This window comes from Amia ocellicauda, chromosome 10 (assembly GCF_036373705.1).
Source record: "Amia ocellicauda isolate fAmiCal2 chromosome 10, fAmiCal2.hap1, whole genome shotgun sequence".
NCBI lineage: Eukaryota > Metazoa > Chordata > Actinopteri > Amiiformes > Amiidae > Amia > Amia ocellicauda.
This window is the reverse complement of record NC_089859.1, coordinates 29,676,470-29,695,918: the sequence shown is the minus strand read 5'-3', so window position 1 is coordinate 29,695,918 and position 19,449 is coordinate 29,676,470. Positions and strand designations below refer to the sequence as shown.

General features: G+C 38.2%; 2 protein-coding genes across 2 annotated transcripts in view; both read right to left on the bottom strand.

Annotated features, from left to right (window-relative positions):
* Positions 1-7: 7 nt before the first annotated feature.
* parp10 (poly(ADP-ribose) polymerase family member 10) lies at positions 8-13,822 on the bottom strand. Its single transcript, XM_066715853.1, has 11 exons — positions 13,698-13,822; positions 11,281-11,456; positions 8,256-8,501; positions 6,357-6,587; positions 5,014-6,044; positions 4,530-4,742; positions 4,021-4,168; positions 2,603-3,652; positions 2,073-2,203; positions 1,730-1,904; positions 8-1,493 (listed from the first exon to the last, which is right to left on the bottom strand). Exons 2-11 carry the CDS (start codon positions 11,453-11,455, stop codon positions 1,195-1,197), a joined length of 3,699 nt encoding a protein of 1,232 aa, XP_066571950.1. The 5' UTR covers position 11,456; positions 13,698-13,822; the 3' UTR covers positions 8-1,194.
* Positions 13,823-15,271: 1,449 nt separating this feature from the next.
* Positions 15,272-19,449, bottom strand: part of LOC136760445 (CMP-N-acetylneuraminate-beta-galactosamide-alpha-2,3-sialyltransferase 1) — a 42,587-nt gene continuing 38,409 nt past the window's right edge. The window contains exon 8 of the mRNA XM_066715852.1: positions 15,272-19,174. Coding sequence (XP_066571949.1) covers positions 19,001-19,174 — 174 coding nt within the window. The 3' untranslated portion in view covers positions 15,272-19,000. The remainder of the gene's footprint in view (positions 19,175-19,449) is intronic.

Sequence of the window (19,449 nt, the reverse complement as noted above, 5' to 3'; positions counted from 1 at the left end):
CAGACAATTCATCATCAAAATAATTTTATTTTAATAAAATAATGAACAAATATCAATTCAGGATAACCAACGGTAGCAATCCAGAAGTCAGAAAAAAAAAAAAACAGGTTAAAGTAGCAAAGATTTAATTTCTAATATTTCACTAGAAAACCTGGCAGTCTGACACTCCTGGTGAAAGCTTTTCAAAATAACAAGCAAGAAAGCAGAGGACAATATTGGTTTGTGTTACACAGAGAGGATGCTTTGCAATTAGATCTAACCAGATGGAAATAAACTGACACCATTTCAAGAAGAATTGTTGTGCAATTATCTATCAAAATATATACTCCAAAATAAAATAATGTGCTGTGGTATTTGATGCATTATAGTTTAAGGCTGTCACCACGCATTCAGTGCTCTTCAGTAGTAATTGACTTGCAACGATTCAAAGCTCCTGCTGTCATGCCTGGCAAACACGTGAAACGGTAGACGGTAATACAGCTCCATATGGCAGTATGATCAGTATTTTTCTGTATTTGAAAAAAAAGGCATCTATTTTGCACATCCAGAAACCATAGCTGATTTGTCTGTACAGTATTACAGAATTAATTTCAGTATGTTATGACCATATTAAGACCTTATTAAACTTGAATGATAAAATGCAGCAAAATAGTGAGTGTTCATCTAAAATTACATCAGTATGACAGTTATTTTTAACTAGATGACTCAAGCATTGGTACTCAGTTTAACCCAGTTTTGACTGTTGTTGAATAAGAAATGATGAACATTTTTTGCAAATGAATTCAAACTTTCATCTTAGCGATTAAAACAAATTCTTCCTGTGAAGCAGTGAGATCTATATTACTGTAAAAGCACACATACGCACACATAGTATTATGTATGTTTAATATAGGAACATATTTATATAGAAAAAGACAGCTGATACTGCTAAATAAGAAAACATGATGCATTGCTATTAAACAATTACATGGGCTCAGCTACCACAGTAAATCAAATATTTTAAATACTTTCTTTACCCCCACTTACTTCATACTTAGTAATCAAAAATGACAGATTTCTGTACCAGATGTACAGAAAAGATGCGATATAAAAATGAATTATATTATTTTAGCATTTTAAACTTAAATAGCAGGATGACGGAAAAAACAATCAAACTTAAGTGAATGTGGTGTGTTGGATCCCACATGCTGTTTCTTAACCATGGAATTTTTTACAAGTAATAAGGTATTCCGGATAGGCTTGTGTGTCGTTGAAGATAACAAATAAGCTGGGTGAGTCTGTGACGTCCACCACGCTATGGTATCGAAGTGGGATGTCAGTGCCCTCTTTCAGTGGGGCTGTCTTCATCTCATGCCTGCCCTTGGTATAGTCCCCAGTCAACACCTTCGCCACAAACACATATTTATGGCCCTCAGCATCAGGAGGAGAGTACTGGTCCTGGACAGACAACGCTGAGTTTACAGCAAAGTAGACACCCTGACCATACACAGTTGCTGTAAGAAACAAATAAAAACAAGACAGTTATAACTGCAGCTTAATATTTTGAATCCATACTTATGTGTATACACTTACAAGTATAAAAAAGAGCAAAAGGTAATGTCTGTGAAATTTGCAGATTTGACTGTCAAATTAGAATACTCGTTTATGTTCTTCTCCAAACAAAAAATTGAAGATACCAACGAGTGTATATATTTCAGTGCAAAAACATGGTATTTTTAAAGACTCGTACCATTCTTTCCACAAAAGCTCCTGTTGAATCCATGAATACAGATCTCTTTCACGCTGTGCCCGCTCGTGCCGTGATACAGAGTCCTCTCAACCTCGGGATCTGTAGCACTTTGCAGCATGCTGGCTTTTTTGAGCTTATACTGATTATACAGCAAAGCATTCACAAGCTTCTCAACCTGTGAAATAAATAATGTTTAAAGCCTGCCATATACTTCTACAATTAACTAAGACAATTAACAAAGTTCGCAAACTGAATTGGCCCCTGAACTGAGCAGAACTTGAAACGGGGCAATTTCATTTTTCATCTTGAAATTAAAACTGACAGCATAATCCGTAGCCCTTACCTTTACAATCTTTATTTTGCTGTGGTATTCTCTAATGGTGTCATAGAAGTCCTTGACAACTTCTTGGTATTCATCAGTTTCCTCACTGACTATCATTGAGTCAGGTAAGCTTGATAAACTATTCATCTCCTCTGTCAAAAAATGTAATATTGTACATTATAGAGAAATAATCATAGGTACATACGTATACAAATTATAGAGAATAACTTCAGAAAGACACATTTTAATTGTAATTCTGTAATGCAAACCTATACAACTACTGAATTACCTGTATTGAATGGCAGAATCTGTGTTATGGGTTTGATTAGATTTTGTATTTATTGTCCCATATTACAATTTTCCTGAAATGTTTATTGTACGTGCATAAAACAGCATCCAGTCTAAGCCATATCCCAGCCCATGCAATACTCTCAGTCTGCTGAGGCAACTTAAGTCAGTGTTGATTTCAGTTATTGATTCCGGTTTAATTTATGGAACATAGTAATATATTTTGACAACTCAAATGTACTTATTTTTGGTATCTATGTTACCTGGTAGATCTGTATACAAGTCCAGGTTCCTCAGTAACTGCCTTGCAATAGGTACCGACTTTCCAGAGGCAATGCTGAATTCCACCATCTTTTCAAAGTCAATGGTATACGGCTGATTATCAAACACTACATCGATCTTTTTCTCCCTCATTTTATAGGCATTCTCGATGAAAACAATAGCTTCAGGAGGATAAGGAATCGACTGGGACTTCCCATTGTTCCAGACCCACTGAATGCTCCGCACAATTTCAGAGTCACTCACTGAGCCAGAAATTCTCTTTATTAACTTTTTCATGTTGGGGACTGCCTCGGAAACAAAGTCCTTAAATCCCTTTATTGTGGCTGTGTTTCCTTCAATTTGAATGTCCACGGCATGCTTTCTCTGTATGATGTCCACACACTTCCTGTGGAAATCTGACAAATTCAACAGGCACTTGTGTTGAACTTTCTCCTCACACTGCCTCAACCCCACCTTTTTCCCCAAGGCGATGTCTACTCTGATGAGGTCGCTGGTATAGCCAGCATAAACCAGTATCTGTGCAGTGTGGGCAGATTGGATGGCATCCTGCAGGGAAGCATACATGGCTTTGTCAAGGCCTGGATCTGTGGGACCCAGGTCTTGCTCATGCATTTTCATGGAAAGTGCCAAAGCTTTCTGCAGTTCATCCTCTGCTTCCACTGGCTTACTCTTGCTTTCCATTGAGAACTGTATGGCCAGTGAAAGCATGGCATCCTCTTCAAGGTTCCCAGCAATTTTGGCAGACTCCAGAGAAAGCTGCCTAGCAATGTTCAGTTCCTGGTCTTCTGTTACAAGCCCTTCCTGGTCCTGTCCTTCAGGAGCAAGCCGTGGCGTCTCCTCCATGAATATAACATTGCTCTCTTCCACATTTTCCTCATCATCAGATGAGATGATATCAGGCTGGTCAGTGTAAAGGTCTCCATCCAAGTCAATGTCCTGTATTCCTCTAGAAGTTAAACTAGATGGAGCTGCCAACGCCTTTGAAGGCTCATCAATAAATGATACAAGTCGCTTTGCCTCATCTAAAAGACCTGCATGAAAACAACAATTGATCAGGATTCTTTCCATGCATACAACTCAATTTAATTACAATGAGAAGACTGCAGCTGCAATTAAACATTCGTCTGACTGAATATCACTATTGCAAATGAAAAAAATCTATAACCTTTCATCATTTAAAAAATGACAGATTTCACACAGTTGCTTTTATCTGATCATATTTACCATCAACAGTTAGTAACATCGGTTTTAACTATGAGAGCTCATAGTGTGTCATAAATAAGTATCTGTTTTGAAACCCCTCAAATCAAGAGAAATAAATAAATACATGTATCTATAATATATATAGTAAACATGAAATCCACACTTTACCCAATTAGGAAAACAGCTTTATATTTACCCTTCTCAGGCCTATTAAGATCATTGATTTGCACATCTGTGCTAATAGTCGTTTGGATCAGTGGCTGAGCAGCATCTCCATTGTCTTCAGAAACAAATCTTTTTAAGTTTGGCTGCGGTATGTATTTCCTCGCAGCCAAAAATATATTCTGTGGAAAATAAAGCACAATTTTAAATAAATACAAGTCTACCTTTATACTTTCTCCCCTGTCAGAGAATACATGCATAAATAACACCTAAAACATTCAAACTTAATGACATCTTAAAAATCAAAAGAACTTGAAAATGTCTGTGAATTTCGTCTCACTTTATATTAGTCAGAAAAAAGATGATCTCTCTATCTCCTTGCTTAGTCAATACAATGGTGGGGAAAAGGGGAACAATCCACCAAGTGCAAAAAAACAGGAATCTACTCCTCAATCAGACATCATGCCCAGGTCTTTCAGTGTCTGTCACTAATGATGTAATCTACTCAACTACCATTCTTAATTATTGAAAGCAAGCCCTTACCTCAGCTTCCAAGGGTACCCAGTGGATCCTCTCCAGGCTGATGAAGACCTGGAATTTGGTCTGTATCTCATGCAGGATGCTCGTTCCCTCCTCCTGCACAAGGAAGCGAGCCACTCCGGGGCGTTGCAGGGTGATTGTTCTGGTACAGACTGAAGACACCACACTACGCAGCAACTCATCTGCGATCTGGCAGGCATTTGCGTTTCCATGTAGCTGGAAATAGATTGGAACAGGTTCATTATAATGATTGCGATGATTAATATTAATAAAATGTGCATAAGATGGTATAGCTATCCTATACCTAAAATAGTTCATCATACCCAGCTTAGCCTTAAATTACTGTGATCATTCTTAGGACACGTCAGCTTGCTTGTGCGCTCAGACTATTAGCATTGAATTTCACTTACAACAAACACAACAAATGGATCAGACCCTGCTCTTTGAAATAACACAGTCCAGATGAAAAACAAAAAGGAAAGCATACTCTTAATCCCGTGACATCCTCAGCTTCCAGCGGAAATATGGAGACTTGATCCATGTCTGCCAGAAGGGTGTGACAGTGAGTCTGGATGTATTTGAGCATCCCAGGCTCCATAGTGATCACCGACTCCACCTGAATCGGAGTGCTGAGGAACTCCACGATTTTGCTTTGTTTGTCTTCTTCCATTTCCCTCAGAGTCATCACTTCGATCTGATCTCCTCTGTCCGACACTTTCGCAGAACAGAACCCCAACGAGGACAAGAAGCCGGACCATTCCTTTGAGTACAGCATGCACTCATATTCTGGAGAGATGGGTATGGTGAAATCACATATCAAAGTCTTTATCAAGCTGCAGGCCTGCTTAACCATGTCCAGGGACAACGAGATGACGGTGACCACGCATTCTGACACAGTGTACATGGCTAAAATCCTCTCCTTCTTCAACATCTCCAGTAGTTTCTCCTGAACCTCCACCTTGGAAAGGAAAATGGCCTTTTCAGCATCAAACGGTAAATGAGCCTGCGCGATAGCACTGAAGAACTCCAAGATGTGATTTTTTATCTGTTCAATTTCCAGCTGGCTGGGCCCAGAGATCTTAACAGCATTGTCAGCAATGTACATTTGTAGGTTCTGGTGTCTCGCTTGAAGATCCTGAAGGAGGCTGCTGCTCTGTAACAGACTGAGTTTCAGGGGGTCAGGCAGGGATATGCTGCTGGAGTGGAGTTGGGGACTGTCTTCATGTTTCACCTGAGCTGGTTCAGCTAACTCAGTGTCCGGTATACTGGTGCGTAGGGTCTCTGCAGGTTTAGCGGGCAGTGTGCTCAGAGTACTAGGTTGTACTGGCTCAGAACTGTCTATCTGTATGTGTTCTGAGCTGTCAGGGTGAATAATGGCATCTCCATTTGCCTCCACTTTGCCATTCACAGAACATGGGGATGATGGACTTTCCTTAGGTTGCAGGAAGTCAAAATAAGGTTGGATTTCTAATAAGCTCCCATCCAGTTTGTGGGATCTCTTGATAATGCGGTCCACAGCTGTGGAAAAAAGAAAACAAGCTGATTTTGTGATGCTATGTTCCAAATGACTGACTGTAACCCTTTTTAAGGCCTCCCACATACTGATCATATTTTAATCACTCTCTTTTAAATAGAGGAGACTTAAATTGTAATAACTTTCATTTTAGGAGAGAAACTAAAGTCATATTAGTGCTTTAGGCACATTTTTAAATGGTCTTTCATTCAAATCAAGTTTTTGCAACTCAAGCTGACTCAATGACAGATCAGTGCCACTGATTTCAAGTATAAAATAATATTTTTAAAATCAATGAACCAGTCTTGAAATCTCACCTTCATAGTTCTCAAAGGAGACCATGGCCTTCCCCCCCACCTGCAAACTCACGTCCTTCACCTCTTCTCCTCCTCCACGCTTATTCTCAAAGTACAGTGTGAGCATATCTTCAGTGGTGGTAGGGCGCAGGTTTTCGACTAAAACAGTGTCTGTTCGTACGATCTGCTCGGGAATAATTCTGGCTCCATCCAACAGCTTTTTGTTGATCTTCTCAGACAAGTTTTTAAATTCTGAGATGCAAAAATCAAAAGGTAAGAAGAATGTGTGTTATTGCACAATATACACTACCGTTCAAAAGTTTGGGGTCACTTAGAAATGTCCTTGTTTTCGAAAGAAAAGCATTTTTTTGTCCATTAAAATAACATCGAATTGATCAGAAATACAGTGTAGACATTGTTAATGTTGTAAATGACTACTGTAGCTGGAAACGGCTGATTTGTAATGGAATATCTACATAGGCATACAGAGGCCCATTATCAGCAACCATCAGTCCTGTGTTCCAATGGCACGTTGTGTTTGCTAATCCAAGTTTATAATTTTAAAAGGCTAACTGATCATTAGAAAACCCTATTGCAATTATGTTAGCACAGCTTAAAACTGTTGTGCTGATTAAAGCAGAAATAAAACTGGCCTTCTTTAGACTAGTTGAGTATCTGGAGCATCAGTCATTGTGGGTTCGATTACAGGCTTTAAATGGCCAGAAACAAAGAACTTTCTTCTGAAACTCGTCAGTCTATTCTTGCACAATGCTGTGTACTACCCCCTTCACAGAACAGCGCAAACTGGCTGTAACCAGAATAGAAAGAGGAGTGGGAGGCCCCGGTGCACAACTGAGCAAGAGGACAAATACATTAGAGTGTCTAGTTTGAGAAACAGACGCCTCACAGGTCCTCAACTGGCAGCTTCATTAAATAGTACCTGCAAAACACCAGTCTCAGTGTCAACAGTAAGGAGGCGACTCCGGGATGCTGGCCTTCTAGGCAGAGTTGCAAAGAAAAAGCCATATCTCAGACTGACCAATAAAAAGAAAAGATTAAGATGGGCAAAGGAACACAGACACTGGACAGAGGAAGATTGGAAAATAGTGTTATGGACAGACGAATCTAAGTTTGAGGTGTTCGGATCACAAAGAAGAACATTCGTGAGACACAGACCAAATGAAAAGATGCTGGAGGAGTGCTTGATGCCATCTGTCAAGCATGGTGGAGGCAGTGTGATGGTCTGGGGGTGCTTTGGTGGTGGTAAAGTGGGAGATTTGTAAAGGGTAAAAGGGATCTTGAAGAAGGAAGACTATCACTCCATTTTGCAACGCCATGCCATACCCTGTGGACGGCGCTTGATTGGAGCCAATTTCCTCCTACAACAGGACAATGACCCAAAGAACAGCTCCAAACTATACAAGAACTATTTAGGGAAGAAGCAGTCAGCTGGTATTCTGTCTATAATGGAGTGGCCAGCACAGTCACTGGATCTCAACCATATTGAGCTGTTGTGGGAGCAGCTTTACCATATGGTACGTAAGAAGTGCCCATCAAAGCCAATCCAACTTGTGGGAGGTGCTTCAGGAAGCATGGGGTGAAATCTCTTCAGATTACCTCAACATATAGACAACTAGAATGCCAAGGTCTGCAAGGCTGTAATTGCTGCAAATGGAGGATTCTTTGACGAAAGCAAAGTCGTAAGGACAAAATTATTATTTCAATTAAAAATCATTGTCTTACCTTGTCAATGACTATATTTCCTATTCATTTTACTATATTTCCTATTCAAACTCATTTCATGTATGTTTTCATGGAAAACAATGAAATTTCTAAGTGACCCCAAACTTTTGAACAGTAGTGTATATACACATTACACCTAAAAGAGGAGAATAAGGTTAAATTAAGAGGTTGTGTAACCTGTTTCAGAGAGTGGCTGATGAAACTGTATGAGAGCCAGGTCTCCGGCAGGCCCTGGATATATGGTGTAGTCTTCACTGTCCATTCCGGTCACATTCTCCACATAAAGTTCCAGGATTTCCATGCTGGTGTGGGGATTAATTCTTCTGAGCAGCAATTTCCCAGGGTCTTTTGGTGCTGGTCTCCGAACAGTGAGTTTAGCATTTTGTAGGATGTGTGTTTCTTGAGACAGGACCCTTTGAGCAACTGTCAGGAAACAAAAGTGATTACATTGTGATGACAAAGAGTATAGACAAATGAAGACTGATTAAAGATATGAGGTGCTTTACTTTAGCACTACTTTAAAAAATTGAAAAGGAGACTGTTACCCTGGATGTCTAAAGATGCAAAACAAATCAAATTTAAAATAAAAGACAACATGTGCTTTAAAAAAAAATGTATTTATAAGGTCTTCTGATTCAATATATTTCAGAGGAAAAAGAAAAGTGCTGTATCAGAAGAAATATAAATAGATCTTCCATTTGCCTAAGCCTTGAATGTCTTTCTTCTATATGATTTTTGAACACCATTTAAAGCAGGGGTTCCCAATATCTATCGATAAAGGGCCAATTTCCCAAGGTTGCATGGGATGGGGGGCCACCATAGAAAATGAACCACCAATTGTATTTCCTATACATTTCTGTTAGGGAATTAATTGTTTTATTATTTCCCCACAAATTACATGTGCAATTTGTAACAGAAAATTGCCATAAAGAGTAAAAATATAGTAAAGTTTCAGATAAGGGTGGTTGAAGGTTGGCTTTTGGGGGACCACACCAAACATCCTCCAGGGTCGCATTTGAAAGCCCCACATTACCACCAGTAGCTGGTGTAATGAGGTGGAATAGTTGGTTTAAAGAGTATCACTGCCAGTGTGCGGAAAACTGCAAGGGGTTCGCTGCTAGGGAAACTGAAGTGGAGGAGAAAGAGTGGAATTGCTGTCTTAGAGGAACTAAATGTTTTACATTAATCGCTTGGGGCAGATTTAAATTTCATTCAAACAGAAGCAATGCCACTTATTAAGACATTACTTAAATTTGAATCACAGTCTACATTGCCAACAGAGGTGTACAACATTGCATCTGTTCTATTGGCAACACTTCAACACAAAGAACACAGATGGTCTGAAACGACAGGTTTTCAAAAAATTTGCAGAGAAACTGCAGGGATACGTACAAACAGAAACAGTCAGCTTACGGATTTTTCCACGATGTCCGAATCTTAGATCCTAATCAATTTCCCGTGCTCTCCCACAACTTCACTGACTATGAGCAGAGTATCCCACTGCTGAGCTCAGTACCTGATGCTGAGTGGGCCGTTTATGTGAACATTGTAAAGGAACTTCCCAGTAACAATGACATGTCCGTATACACTTTTTGGAACACAATGGAGAAGCGTTTGACAAAATTAAGCCAAATTGCTTGAGTTGTTTTGGCGATACCGTGCAATTCAGTCGATGCTAAACGCAGTCTCTTCAAACTTGGGCAAGTGCTAACCCCACAGCGTTACTGTATGTTAATGCAAAGCATGACGATGTACTCCCAAATTTGTTTTAATGTGTTGTAAACATTTCCATTAATATTAAAATATTGACATACATACAGTGCTGGAAACAATTAAGAGACCACTCCAAGTTCAGAAATCAATATTAAGTGTTATTATTATAATTATTATTTCTTGGCAGACACCCATATCCAGGACGACTTACAACATAAGTGCAATACAAAGTGCAAGAATATAGTTAAGTACAAGGCATTAAACATTACAAATTCAAATTTACATTATACAAAGTGTGGAAGTAAAGTTAGAAATTCCCCTTACAAATGGTTTACTTCATGTATACTTAAGAAAGATAAGGTTAAGTTTGTTATTTTTGATGAGCATCTTGGAGAAGATGACAAACAGTATGATTTCAGTGTCTGCTCCTTAGTCCTTGTATTGACCCATGGACTCTGTCCTTTAATAATATATTCTGCTTAGCAAGCTTTTAATTGTAACTGTACTTGTAACCAGATCTTTGTTTTCTGTGTATAAAAAGCTCTGGCTTTTAACATTGAAGCAGAGCAGCTTTGGGATCTTCTTGATTCACTGCTGTTCTCCACGCTGCGTGAAATAAAGGCATTGCAACGAACATTCCAACCTGATTGTTCTTCCACAAAAGCAATTCAAAATATAATACATTTTACAACTTCCAATTTACACAGGTAAGTACAGGTTATGGTGAAAGTTTTGTTCAGTTTATTTTTATGATTGACATTGTTTAAGTTGATAATCCAAGATTGAACTGCTATAGCTTTTTGTCATATAGCTCCATTTTATTTTCAAAAACGCAGTTTAAAAAGTGTAAACATTGTTATGTAGGCTACCATGTATTCGTTATTGAAACATAAAAGTATAATATATTTTGTTGCTTTTGTGTTGCTGAGAAACAGTGCTTTAATATTTGTCTATAACTGGGTGTGTTACATCAGTCAGAGACAAGAACATAAACATGCTTTCGAGTTTGCCCTATACAATTTGTAGGTGTCTGTTATTGCATCATAACACCATAACTATTATTAAAATGTATTTCCAAAATTTGGAAATCTGAAAAGTCTTTATTTTCTTTGCTGGAAATCACTGGCCCTAGTGATTAATATTACTTGTGTTGTTGTTATTATATGACCATACAAAATACTGTGTGTGTGTGTGTGTGTGTGTGTTATATATCACAGTATTATTTACTGTCACATAACAACATATAGCTATATTATGTTATCTTCTATCCACAACAAAGTATTTTTATTTTATTTTAATGTAGTAATGTTTATACCAAGAAAACAATACTTATGGTTTTACTTTGTATATACTAAATACCACTAGCATGACAACTTTCAATTACTACTAACATTAATAATTATAATAATCATCATCAGTCCAATCAATCATCAATAACCAATATGCTTTCTCACTAAAACATGTTGAATCCCACATAGTCCTGTCTTACCTTCTGCGTCTTCAAACACCAGTACGGCACAGCTGCCATTCCTGTTGAGAAGAGCAAGTGCCCCCCCTCCCGAGCGCCGCTTGTTTTCAAAATAAAGCCCCAGAAATTCATCCTCCACTCCAGCAGGTATTCCAGAGACCTCCACCGTCCTTTCCTCTTCACCTGTCTCTGACATACTGGAAAGAAAAGGAAACTTAGGAAGGCTTCCCAGAACTAGACTCCAGAGAGCTGGGAAACTGCACACAACCATAGATGTGAGGTAATACAGAAGATAGAAGCTAAAATATATATATCAGTCTGTATTAGTGTGAGATCCATCTCATACAAAGCTTATTAAACAGTTTTAATGTTAGCAGAAATACTCAAAAATAATACTTGAACTGAGTAAACTTCTCAGTGTTACTCCATTGATTTCTAAACCAAGTTCAGTCAGCTATAATCATTAGTTTTTTCTAGTTTTATCAGTTTTCCAAAAAACTCTGAAATTTGATCATTAAGAAATAACAGTTTAACAATATTTAGTGAGCTATAGAAATCACTGAATAACATTAGTTTAAACAATTGGGGGTAAGGATTAGTTTCGAATTCAGCTCTACATAGTTCAAGACCACACATTATTCTTTATTAAACCATGCCAGTTTTGGAGCATATGCATTTACAAAGACATCTTACTCACAATTCATCCCCAAAGCACCTGATACTTACAACCTTTAGCCACCAAAACGCACCCATAGCCTGTAGCGCAAAAAGGTGAAAATGTGGTGGTCTGGATCTATTAACCCAACCCACATCATATCATACTCTTCTCCCACAAGGCTCTGTTGTCCTGCCATTCCATAAAGCTGCAAAAAACCCCTTTGTATATATAGTTCAGAGAGTGGCAACTCAAATCCCTTTAAGGTACCATTAGTAGTAATAGCTATTACATAAAGCTAGACTGGGTGATCAGGCCTTGATCAGGCCTGAATAGAAATATGTAGGATATGGGGTTAGTGACCGGCAAGGAGTCACATGCCATAAGCAGGTTCCTGTGCAGTAATCGAATGCACCAACTCATCCGTAGGTTCAACATATTCAGGATATCTACTAGGTTTCTTGTTTTCATTGACACCGAACCCTAGGTCTATCGGAAATCGAGGAGTGCGGCCATACAATAGATAAAAGGCAGAGGAGCCAGTTAGATCAGTTTGCAGGCAGTTGCATGCATGCACAACCTGCCTCAATGACTCTCTCCGATTAGTCTTGTGTTCATCTCCGAGGCATGTCCACATTGACAATCTTATCTGCAGCTGTTCTCCCTGACATAGTTGTCACATATGCCTGAGCAAACCTTGGAAAAATATACTAAAATATACTCATACCCTCCCTTGCATTTGTCTAGGTGAGGGTAAGCAATTGGCTCAAATGGTTGTGTTGTCTTTATATTTATCAATGGTGCCCTAATGGCCTTTATAGCATGTGGCACAAAAAGTTGGATCTAGTAAGCCAACCCACATTACATCACAAATACTCTCCTCCTAAATACCACAGTAGGCACAGGGTAATTCCCAGCCATTTAATCTTTACTGCACGTCTTGTTTAATAGTATGTAGCCAATTTCTCTATGACTATAGTACAATACAAATGATACAGATTATTATCATATGTAGCCTTAAATGCACACTATTCTACACATCAAGAAATATGAATCTCTACTGGATTAGGATGTACTACACTGAAGTAAAACGAAACCACACACAGTCACAGAGGGCCTGAACACCAAGTACAGCATTTGGGCTTTGCAGACATGTATTTCAGTTAAACCTTTTACAAATAAGTAGGAGGTTATAAGGAATTATATACCTAACGATCCCAAATAAAACTGTATTATTATAATACATTGTTATTCCGGGGAAATGTCAGGTGTTCACTCCGTTACAAAGGAATACAAATAGTTACAAGTCGTGGAAACTAAACAGGCCAAGCAGCAGCACTTCTCTGAAAAAACATGTCGGGCCAACTTATCTCAGCAATTCCCTGTTTACATGACATAAAGTGTAAATGACCAAATGGACACATTTTTCGAGATGTTTGCAATGGAAGCGTAGTAGCAGCACGCATTTGTGTGTCTGTCAGGGAGTACGTCTCTGGTATTTATACCAGAACAAGACAACGCTAAATATTACAATTACTACATATTTTAAAGATATACATCATACTTCATCGAATAATAACGTATTTAGTAACTAACCGCCAGGCAGGCAGGCTGTGTTTACACTGTAGAGCTCGACCGCTCCGTGGAGCTGAACAGAAAGTGAAACTAATGCGTAGCGTCAGCGGGAATGCGGTTTCCCCATTAAACGTGATTTTATTGTAATCACACCGATATGTAACATTTTGCGAAATAAACCATGTGAAATAAGGTGTCATGTGCTTACCTTAATGATTATCTGCATGTGTTCACTTCATGACAGTTGCATACGGAGACGTTTCTCTGCGCACTTACTTCCTGGTGCGGAACCGCGCCGCGCACTGCGCTCAGACACAACAGGGCGCAGGCCGCGCTCGCGTTCGAGTTGCGCAGATGTACGCAGTTCTGCGCAGAGCTGCAGAATTCACGGACCCCTTTGTTGGATCAGCGCAGATCCGCGCATAACTGCCGAAGTCTGCGCTATGCGACCACTGATTCTTTAATATTGTTTCCTACGCAGATGCTGAACTAAAAAGTAATTGATCACAGTTTCTCTTAGGTTTTATTTTATTCCATGACGACAAAGTTGTAATTTCAATTATCTTGAAATGTTTAATTTAATCTTTTACACACCATGCGTTATTATATCTAAAGTGTACATATATAGTGTGTACTCTTTTCCTTAAGTGTCGACTGATTATTTTGTTAAACGGCCATGTATACAAGATTTTAAAAAATATGATATAATGTAGAACCAATATTTGTAATTCCATCTCTGTTTCACACAGGAATCTGATTTCTTCCCTGGTGATGCTCTGCCAGGCCTGCACTGCAGCTGTCTTTAGTTCCTGCTTGTTCTTGGGGTGATTTGTCTTCAGTTTTGCCTTATAAATCAAAACAAACCAGAGAAATAGCAAAAACATTAAGTGTGGCCAAATCAACTATGCATTCTTAAAAAGAGAGAACACACTGGTGAGCTCAGGAACACCAAAAGGCCCAGAAGACCACGGAAAACAACTGTGGTGAATGACAGAAGAATTATTTCCCTGGTGAAGAAAAACCCCTTCACAACACCCTCCAGGAGGTAGGGGTATCTGTGTTGAAGTCAACAATCAAGGAAGACTTCAACAGAGTAAATACAGAGGGTTTACCACAAGATGTAAACAGGAAATGGGAAGAGCAGATTAGAATTTGCCAAAAAAACATCTAAAGAACCCAGTACAGTACAAATGGGACACTATAGGAAGGGACTGAATACTTTTGCAAGACACTGTAAATATAGGGAGGTTGACTGGAGACCAATGACGAGGTTCACAGAAGACGAGGTAAAAAAAAAGTGTTGGCATGTATTAATAGTGTGTGGTTTGTCCTTTGTGTAAAGCATGTCATTGTATTTATTAAAAAAAAAAAAAAAAATACAGTACAGTTCTGTAGTTTTCTAATAGCGAGTGGGTCAAAGTTTTGATTTAATACCAGCCCTGGTCTTTTGGTGTAGCGGATTTTATCCTCTAGTGTTGGAGCTCTGTGGTGCAAAGCCTGTGTCAGCATGGTTCAAATTCCAAATGGGGGGCTCCGACCTACACACACTACACAGACATAATAAAGATCTTGCAAGAGAACAAGAAGCTGTATATTTTCACATGCAGACTAAAAATCTGAGTTTGATAGCTAGGGCTTTGTATGGTCCATCGGCCCCTCAGTAAATTATTACCCTTATCTCTTACCCTTATATTTATGAGCGTACATTTCTGAAATCTGTGACCCATGGTTAACTGCCAAGATACTTACAGCATAGAAGGCACTTAAAACACCAAACAAGGCTTTTTTCTTGTCCATTAAAGAACTTTAATCAAGTAACCCATAATTTAACATTATATAGATAATTGCTTTTTTAAAAGCAACATAACAGAAACCACCAGCATGAAATAAATCCACTACAAGAAGACACAATTTAATAACGCAATCAAATATTTATCACACAGTAGTTTAAGAAGTTGAAGGCACATTGAGTAAAGGGGAAATAAGAAAGCATACAGAGCAAAAACCCTTACTGTTTAAAATGACTTTCAGTTTTAAGAGGGTTTATCAAAAGAGCATCTTGAACAGAATGAAAACTCACAACTTTATTAACAATTTTATTCTTAAAGAGTACATACCAGTCTGTAGAAAACCTTTGTACATCTTTGATTTCTACAGCTGTTTTACTAGCATACCTGTTGATAATCCTTTCCAGTAGGACAATGGACAACAATTAAAAGAGATATTTATTCCTCTTCCCTGTGATATAAGAAGTTGTTACTTTACTGTTACCAGTTCAGGGATGTGTACAATAAACCAAAATGGGGGGGTTGGTTCTGATGGAGTGTCATCTGCGTTGCTGGGGGGGGGGGAGTGCAGACGGTGTTTCGTCCACGGTGGTATTGGGGGGGGCGGTGCAGACTGTGTTTCCATCACGCTAGCGCTTGCGTTATATAAATGTTTCGAGCCCCCCAGCCTGTTGTTTTTACCTCTTTCGGGGGTGTCCAAGTCTAAATCCCCCCCTGTAATTCGAACCCTGGTTTTGCATATGCTTAGGAAGGATTACAAATTGACAACTTAGTTTATACTCATTAATACCCATTCAAATTCCACTGGCATGTCTCACAGTTTAAAATATTTATATTACTGGCTAGACACACCCAATTCTAAAGCATTAATTCGCTTATTAGGGTTTATTCACTAGGTGGTACATTTGAGAAAGAATACTTATTAAAAAAATTAACACTGGAAATAATTCACTCAATTGATTAACTGATTATCTCATAAGACTGCTTACAGATATACTTTAAATATATTGTGAAATTAAGTTTTATTAAATTATTTTAGTTAAACCAAATACTATTATTATTATACTATGCTTCATTCTGAGGGATTTTTCACAGCTTATTATATATCACAGATATACTTAATGCTCAACAAGTTTTGTAAATGTATCATCAGATTCAAACTGGTGCTGTGTCATTACACAGAGGATAATTATACTGTGGGTGCAATTAAATGTAGCGTATTCCCCTTACATATATGCATGTGTGTGTGTCCTTTGAATTTACTCTAGATGTGGGAATGCAACAAATTGAAGCCTCTGTGAACTCAACATGGAGAGGTGTATTAAAAAAGCTTTGCCTGTTGTCTCAAACTCGTAGAAGTATTCATTGCTGTGACAAATTAATAAATAACTTTTCAGTAAAACTAGATTTCTTCATGTAGAAAGTGACAAAAAGGTTTTGAAGGCACATACATTACTCACATCAGATATTAATAAGGCACTTCATAATAGTAAGCCAATGTGACTCAGATGATCTCCATAGAGTTTCTAATAGCAGATCATATTAGGAGCCTGCTTCAGTTAGCACACATAGGGCTGGTATCACAGACCCAGATCAACACTAACCGTACCCAATGTTGTTCTAGGTAGGGTAGTCTGGCACTAGCTGTTTCCTAACTGCTAGTGTTTCTCACAGCCCCCTTAGTTTTCTGCTTCAGAAAAGTGATGTCCACAGGCATTTTTATAATACAGATTTAGGTTATTGTAAAAAAAAAAAAAACACAGGGACAATACATTTCCCCCCAATTTCATATCTTTACATTCATAAAGCAGTGGACAGCTCTCAGTTCCCACTGCAAGACATTTAATTTAAATGCTTATCTGTCTACTTTAACTATATTTGTGGCTTTGGGGATCTCCCTTAGGATACTTACCTTTTTTCCTTTTCAACTTGTAATTTCCTCTTCAAATGATAACTTAAGATAAAGATATGGTAGTCTTGGAATAGATAACTTGGGAGGGGGTTGCGAGACTAGACAATCAATCAATCAATCAATCAATCAAATGCTCACAGAATGGCAGAGACCTCGTGCACTACTTTCTAGACCTTTCTAGTCAAAACCAGCACAGAATTAAAAGCTCAAACTTGCAGTATGACAGAAGTTGCAAGTCCATAAACATCAGCAACATAACACTATGATATCTCTAGAAATCACAGTCATCACAACATTTGCAGTTTTTTCAAAGTGCAATTCAAATACAGGTAATACACAGACCCCACACAAGCGGTGACTGAATGTCGCTTAAGAAGCTGCCATCATGAGAGCTAGAATAGGCTGAATTTGGCCTGTAAAAGTCAAGGAATCGATCGATTACACACTGTGAATATCATATTACATTTTCACAACAGGGGGGACAAAGTCTTCAGTGCAAAATGTTACACTCTACAATAACCATTCAACATGCACACTGCCAGTGAAGACATCAAAGTGTGAATGATCTGATGAATTTAGCCCACTGCTCGCTGGAATCTTTAAGACTTCACAATCTGATACATAAGAAAGCATGACATCAATCCGGCATTCGGAGCCAAAAGCAAGAGCACTTAAACAAGATCAATTTTCAAGGGAATAATTCCCTTTGTTTGCAGTATTAAGGTTGTTCGCGCGCTTCAGAATTGGACTGGATCAAATACTATTGATGTCAATTTTAGCAATCCCTAACTATACATCACAATTAAAAGGTACATTTTAATTATTTTAAATAGATACCCAATTTATTTGAAAAACAATGCTTTACCCATTGCACCTCTGAATATTGGATTTCTTAGATTTTCCACATAATGAAAAGTCAAAAGCTAAAGAATAGTGTGAACGTAATCACGAATTTAAAATGAACCTCTGAATCATCTCTTAAAATTAGGTTTTTAGACACGATCAAATTCCAAGGTGTCCAATATATTTTCTTCAGGATTCTGGGAGATGAACTCGGTTTGAAGACTCAGTCCAACTCAGAAGCCCCTTCAAAAAAGCAACATCCACAACTCTGAGTTTTGATCATCTAACCCACTACCCATCCCAGTAGAAAAACAAATAAAACAAAAATATAAAATAAACAAAAAAAATATTTTTAAAGCATTGGTGGACCCTGTCAAACACCTGCCATTACAACACCTTTTCCTTGGTTATAGTGTTCAATATATTTGGTAAAATAACAACAGCTGTACAAAATTTGGCTTAAAAAATAATTTATAAAAACCTAATATTTTGTAATCAGCAATGATAAAAACAATATAAAAAGTGAAAAGAGAGCTCAAATCTATGAGTTACAAGAAAGGTTTCCCGTAATCGTCTTAATTTCCCTATAGTCATTGAGACACCAACATTTTGCCCATGACACAATTACTGTCAGATTACCCACCATCCTCCACACAGACATAATGGCAGAGTAAAGTTGCTTAAATTCCTAGTGTCACCTGGAGTTGTCACTGAGTTATTTTGTGGAGAAAATCAGTATCACAATAATCAAGAAATATACATCCCCTTGTTCGACTAGCAATAGTATTCACTTCAATCTTGAGACATTGTGCATGTTCAGCATGGTTTAGAAAAATCATGAAAATCAATTCTTCCACAGGAGAGCTACTACTGCATTACTCTTTGTTGTGAAGAGCTTCTTTATCTCACAAACTGTTGTCGCCGAATTCAAGTTTTTCTTCATGAACAGTCACCCAAGCTGTTCGCGTATCATCTCCCTTTAAATATCTTAATTTTTCCAACATCAGCCAGTGTCATGGTGACATTATATTCAAAATCCCCATCGTGGACTCCTGTGTGTCTGAAGGCTCCAGCTGAGGGGTTATTTTCCCAATAATGGTGCCAGTTGCCTTTATTGTCTGCACCAAATCCAAAAATGTTAACCTAAAAATAGAAAGCAAACACAGAATTATACATACATGAAACCTATATGAAAAAGCCCATCTTCCTCTGACGTAACTGTAATATAGTGTATGGTAAATATGAACTTGACACATTGCACATATACTTGCACTGAAAGATACTGCCACTAGAGGTCGGTATGCTACCAGTTTTGTGTTTGTACTGCATTTTCAGACTAAGGAACATACATAGGAATTTTATCTGTTGATAAAAATATGCCCTACGGGTTTCCAGAATGCTGCACAGCTACCAAATAT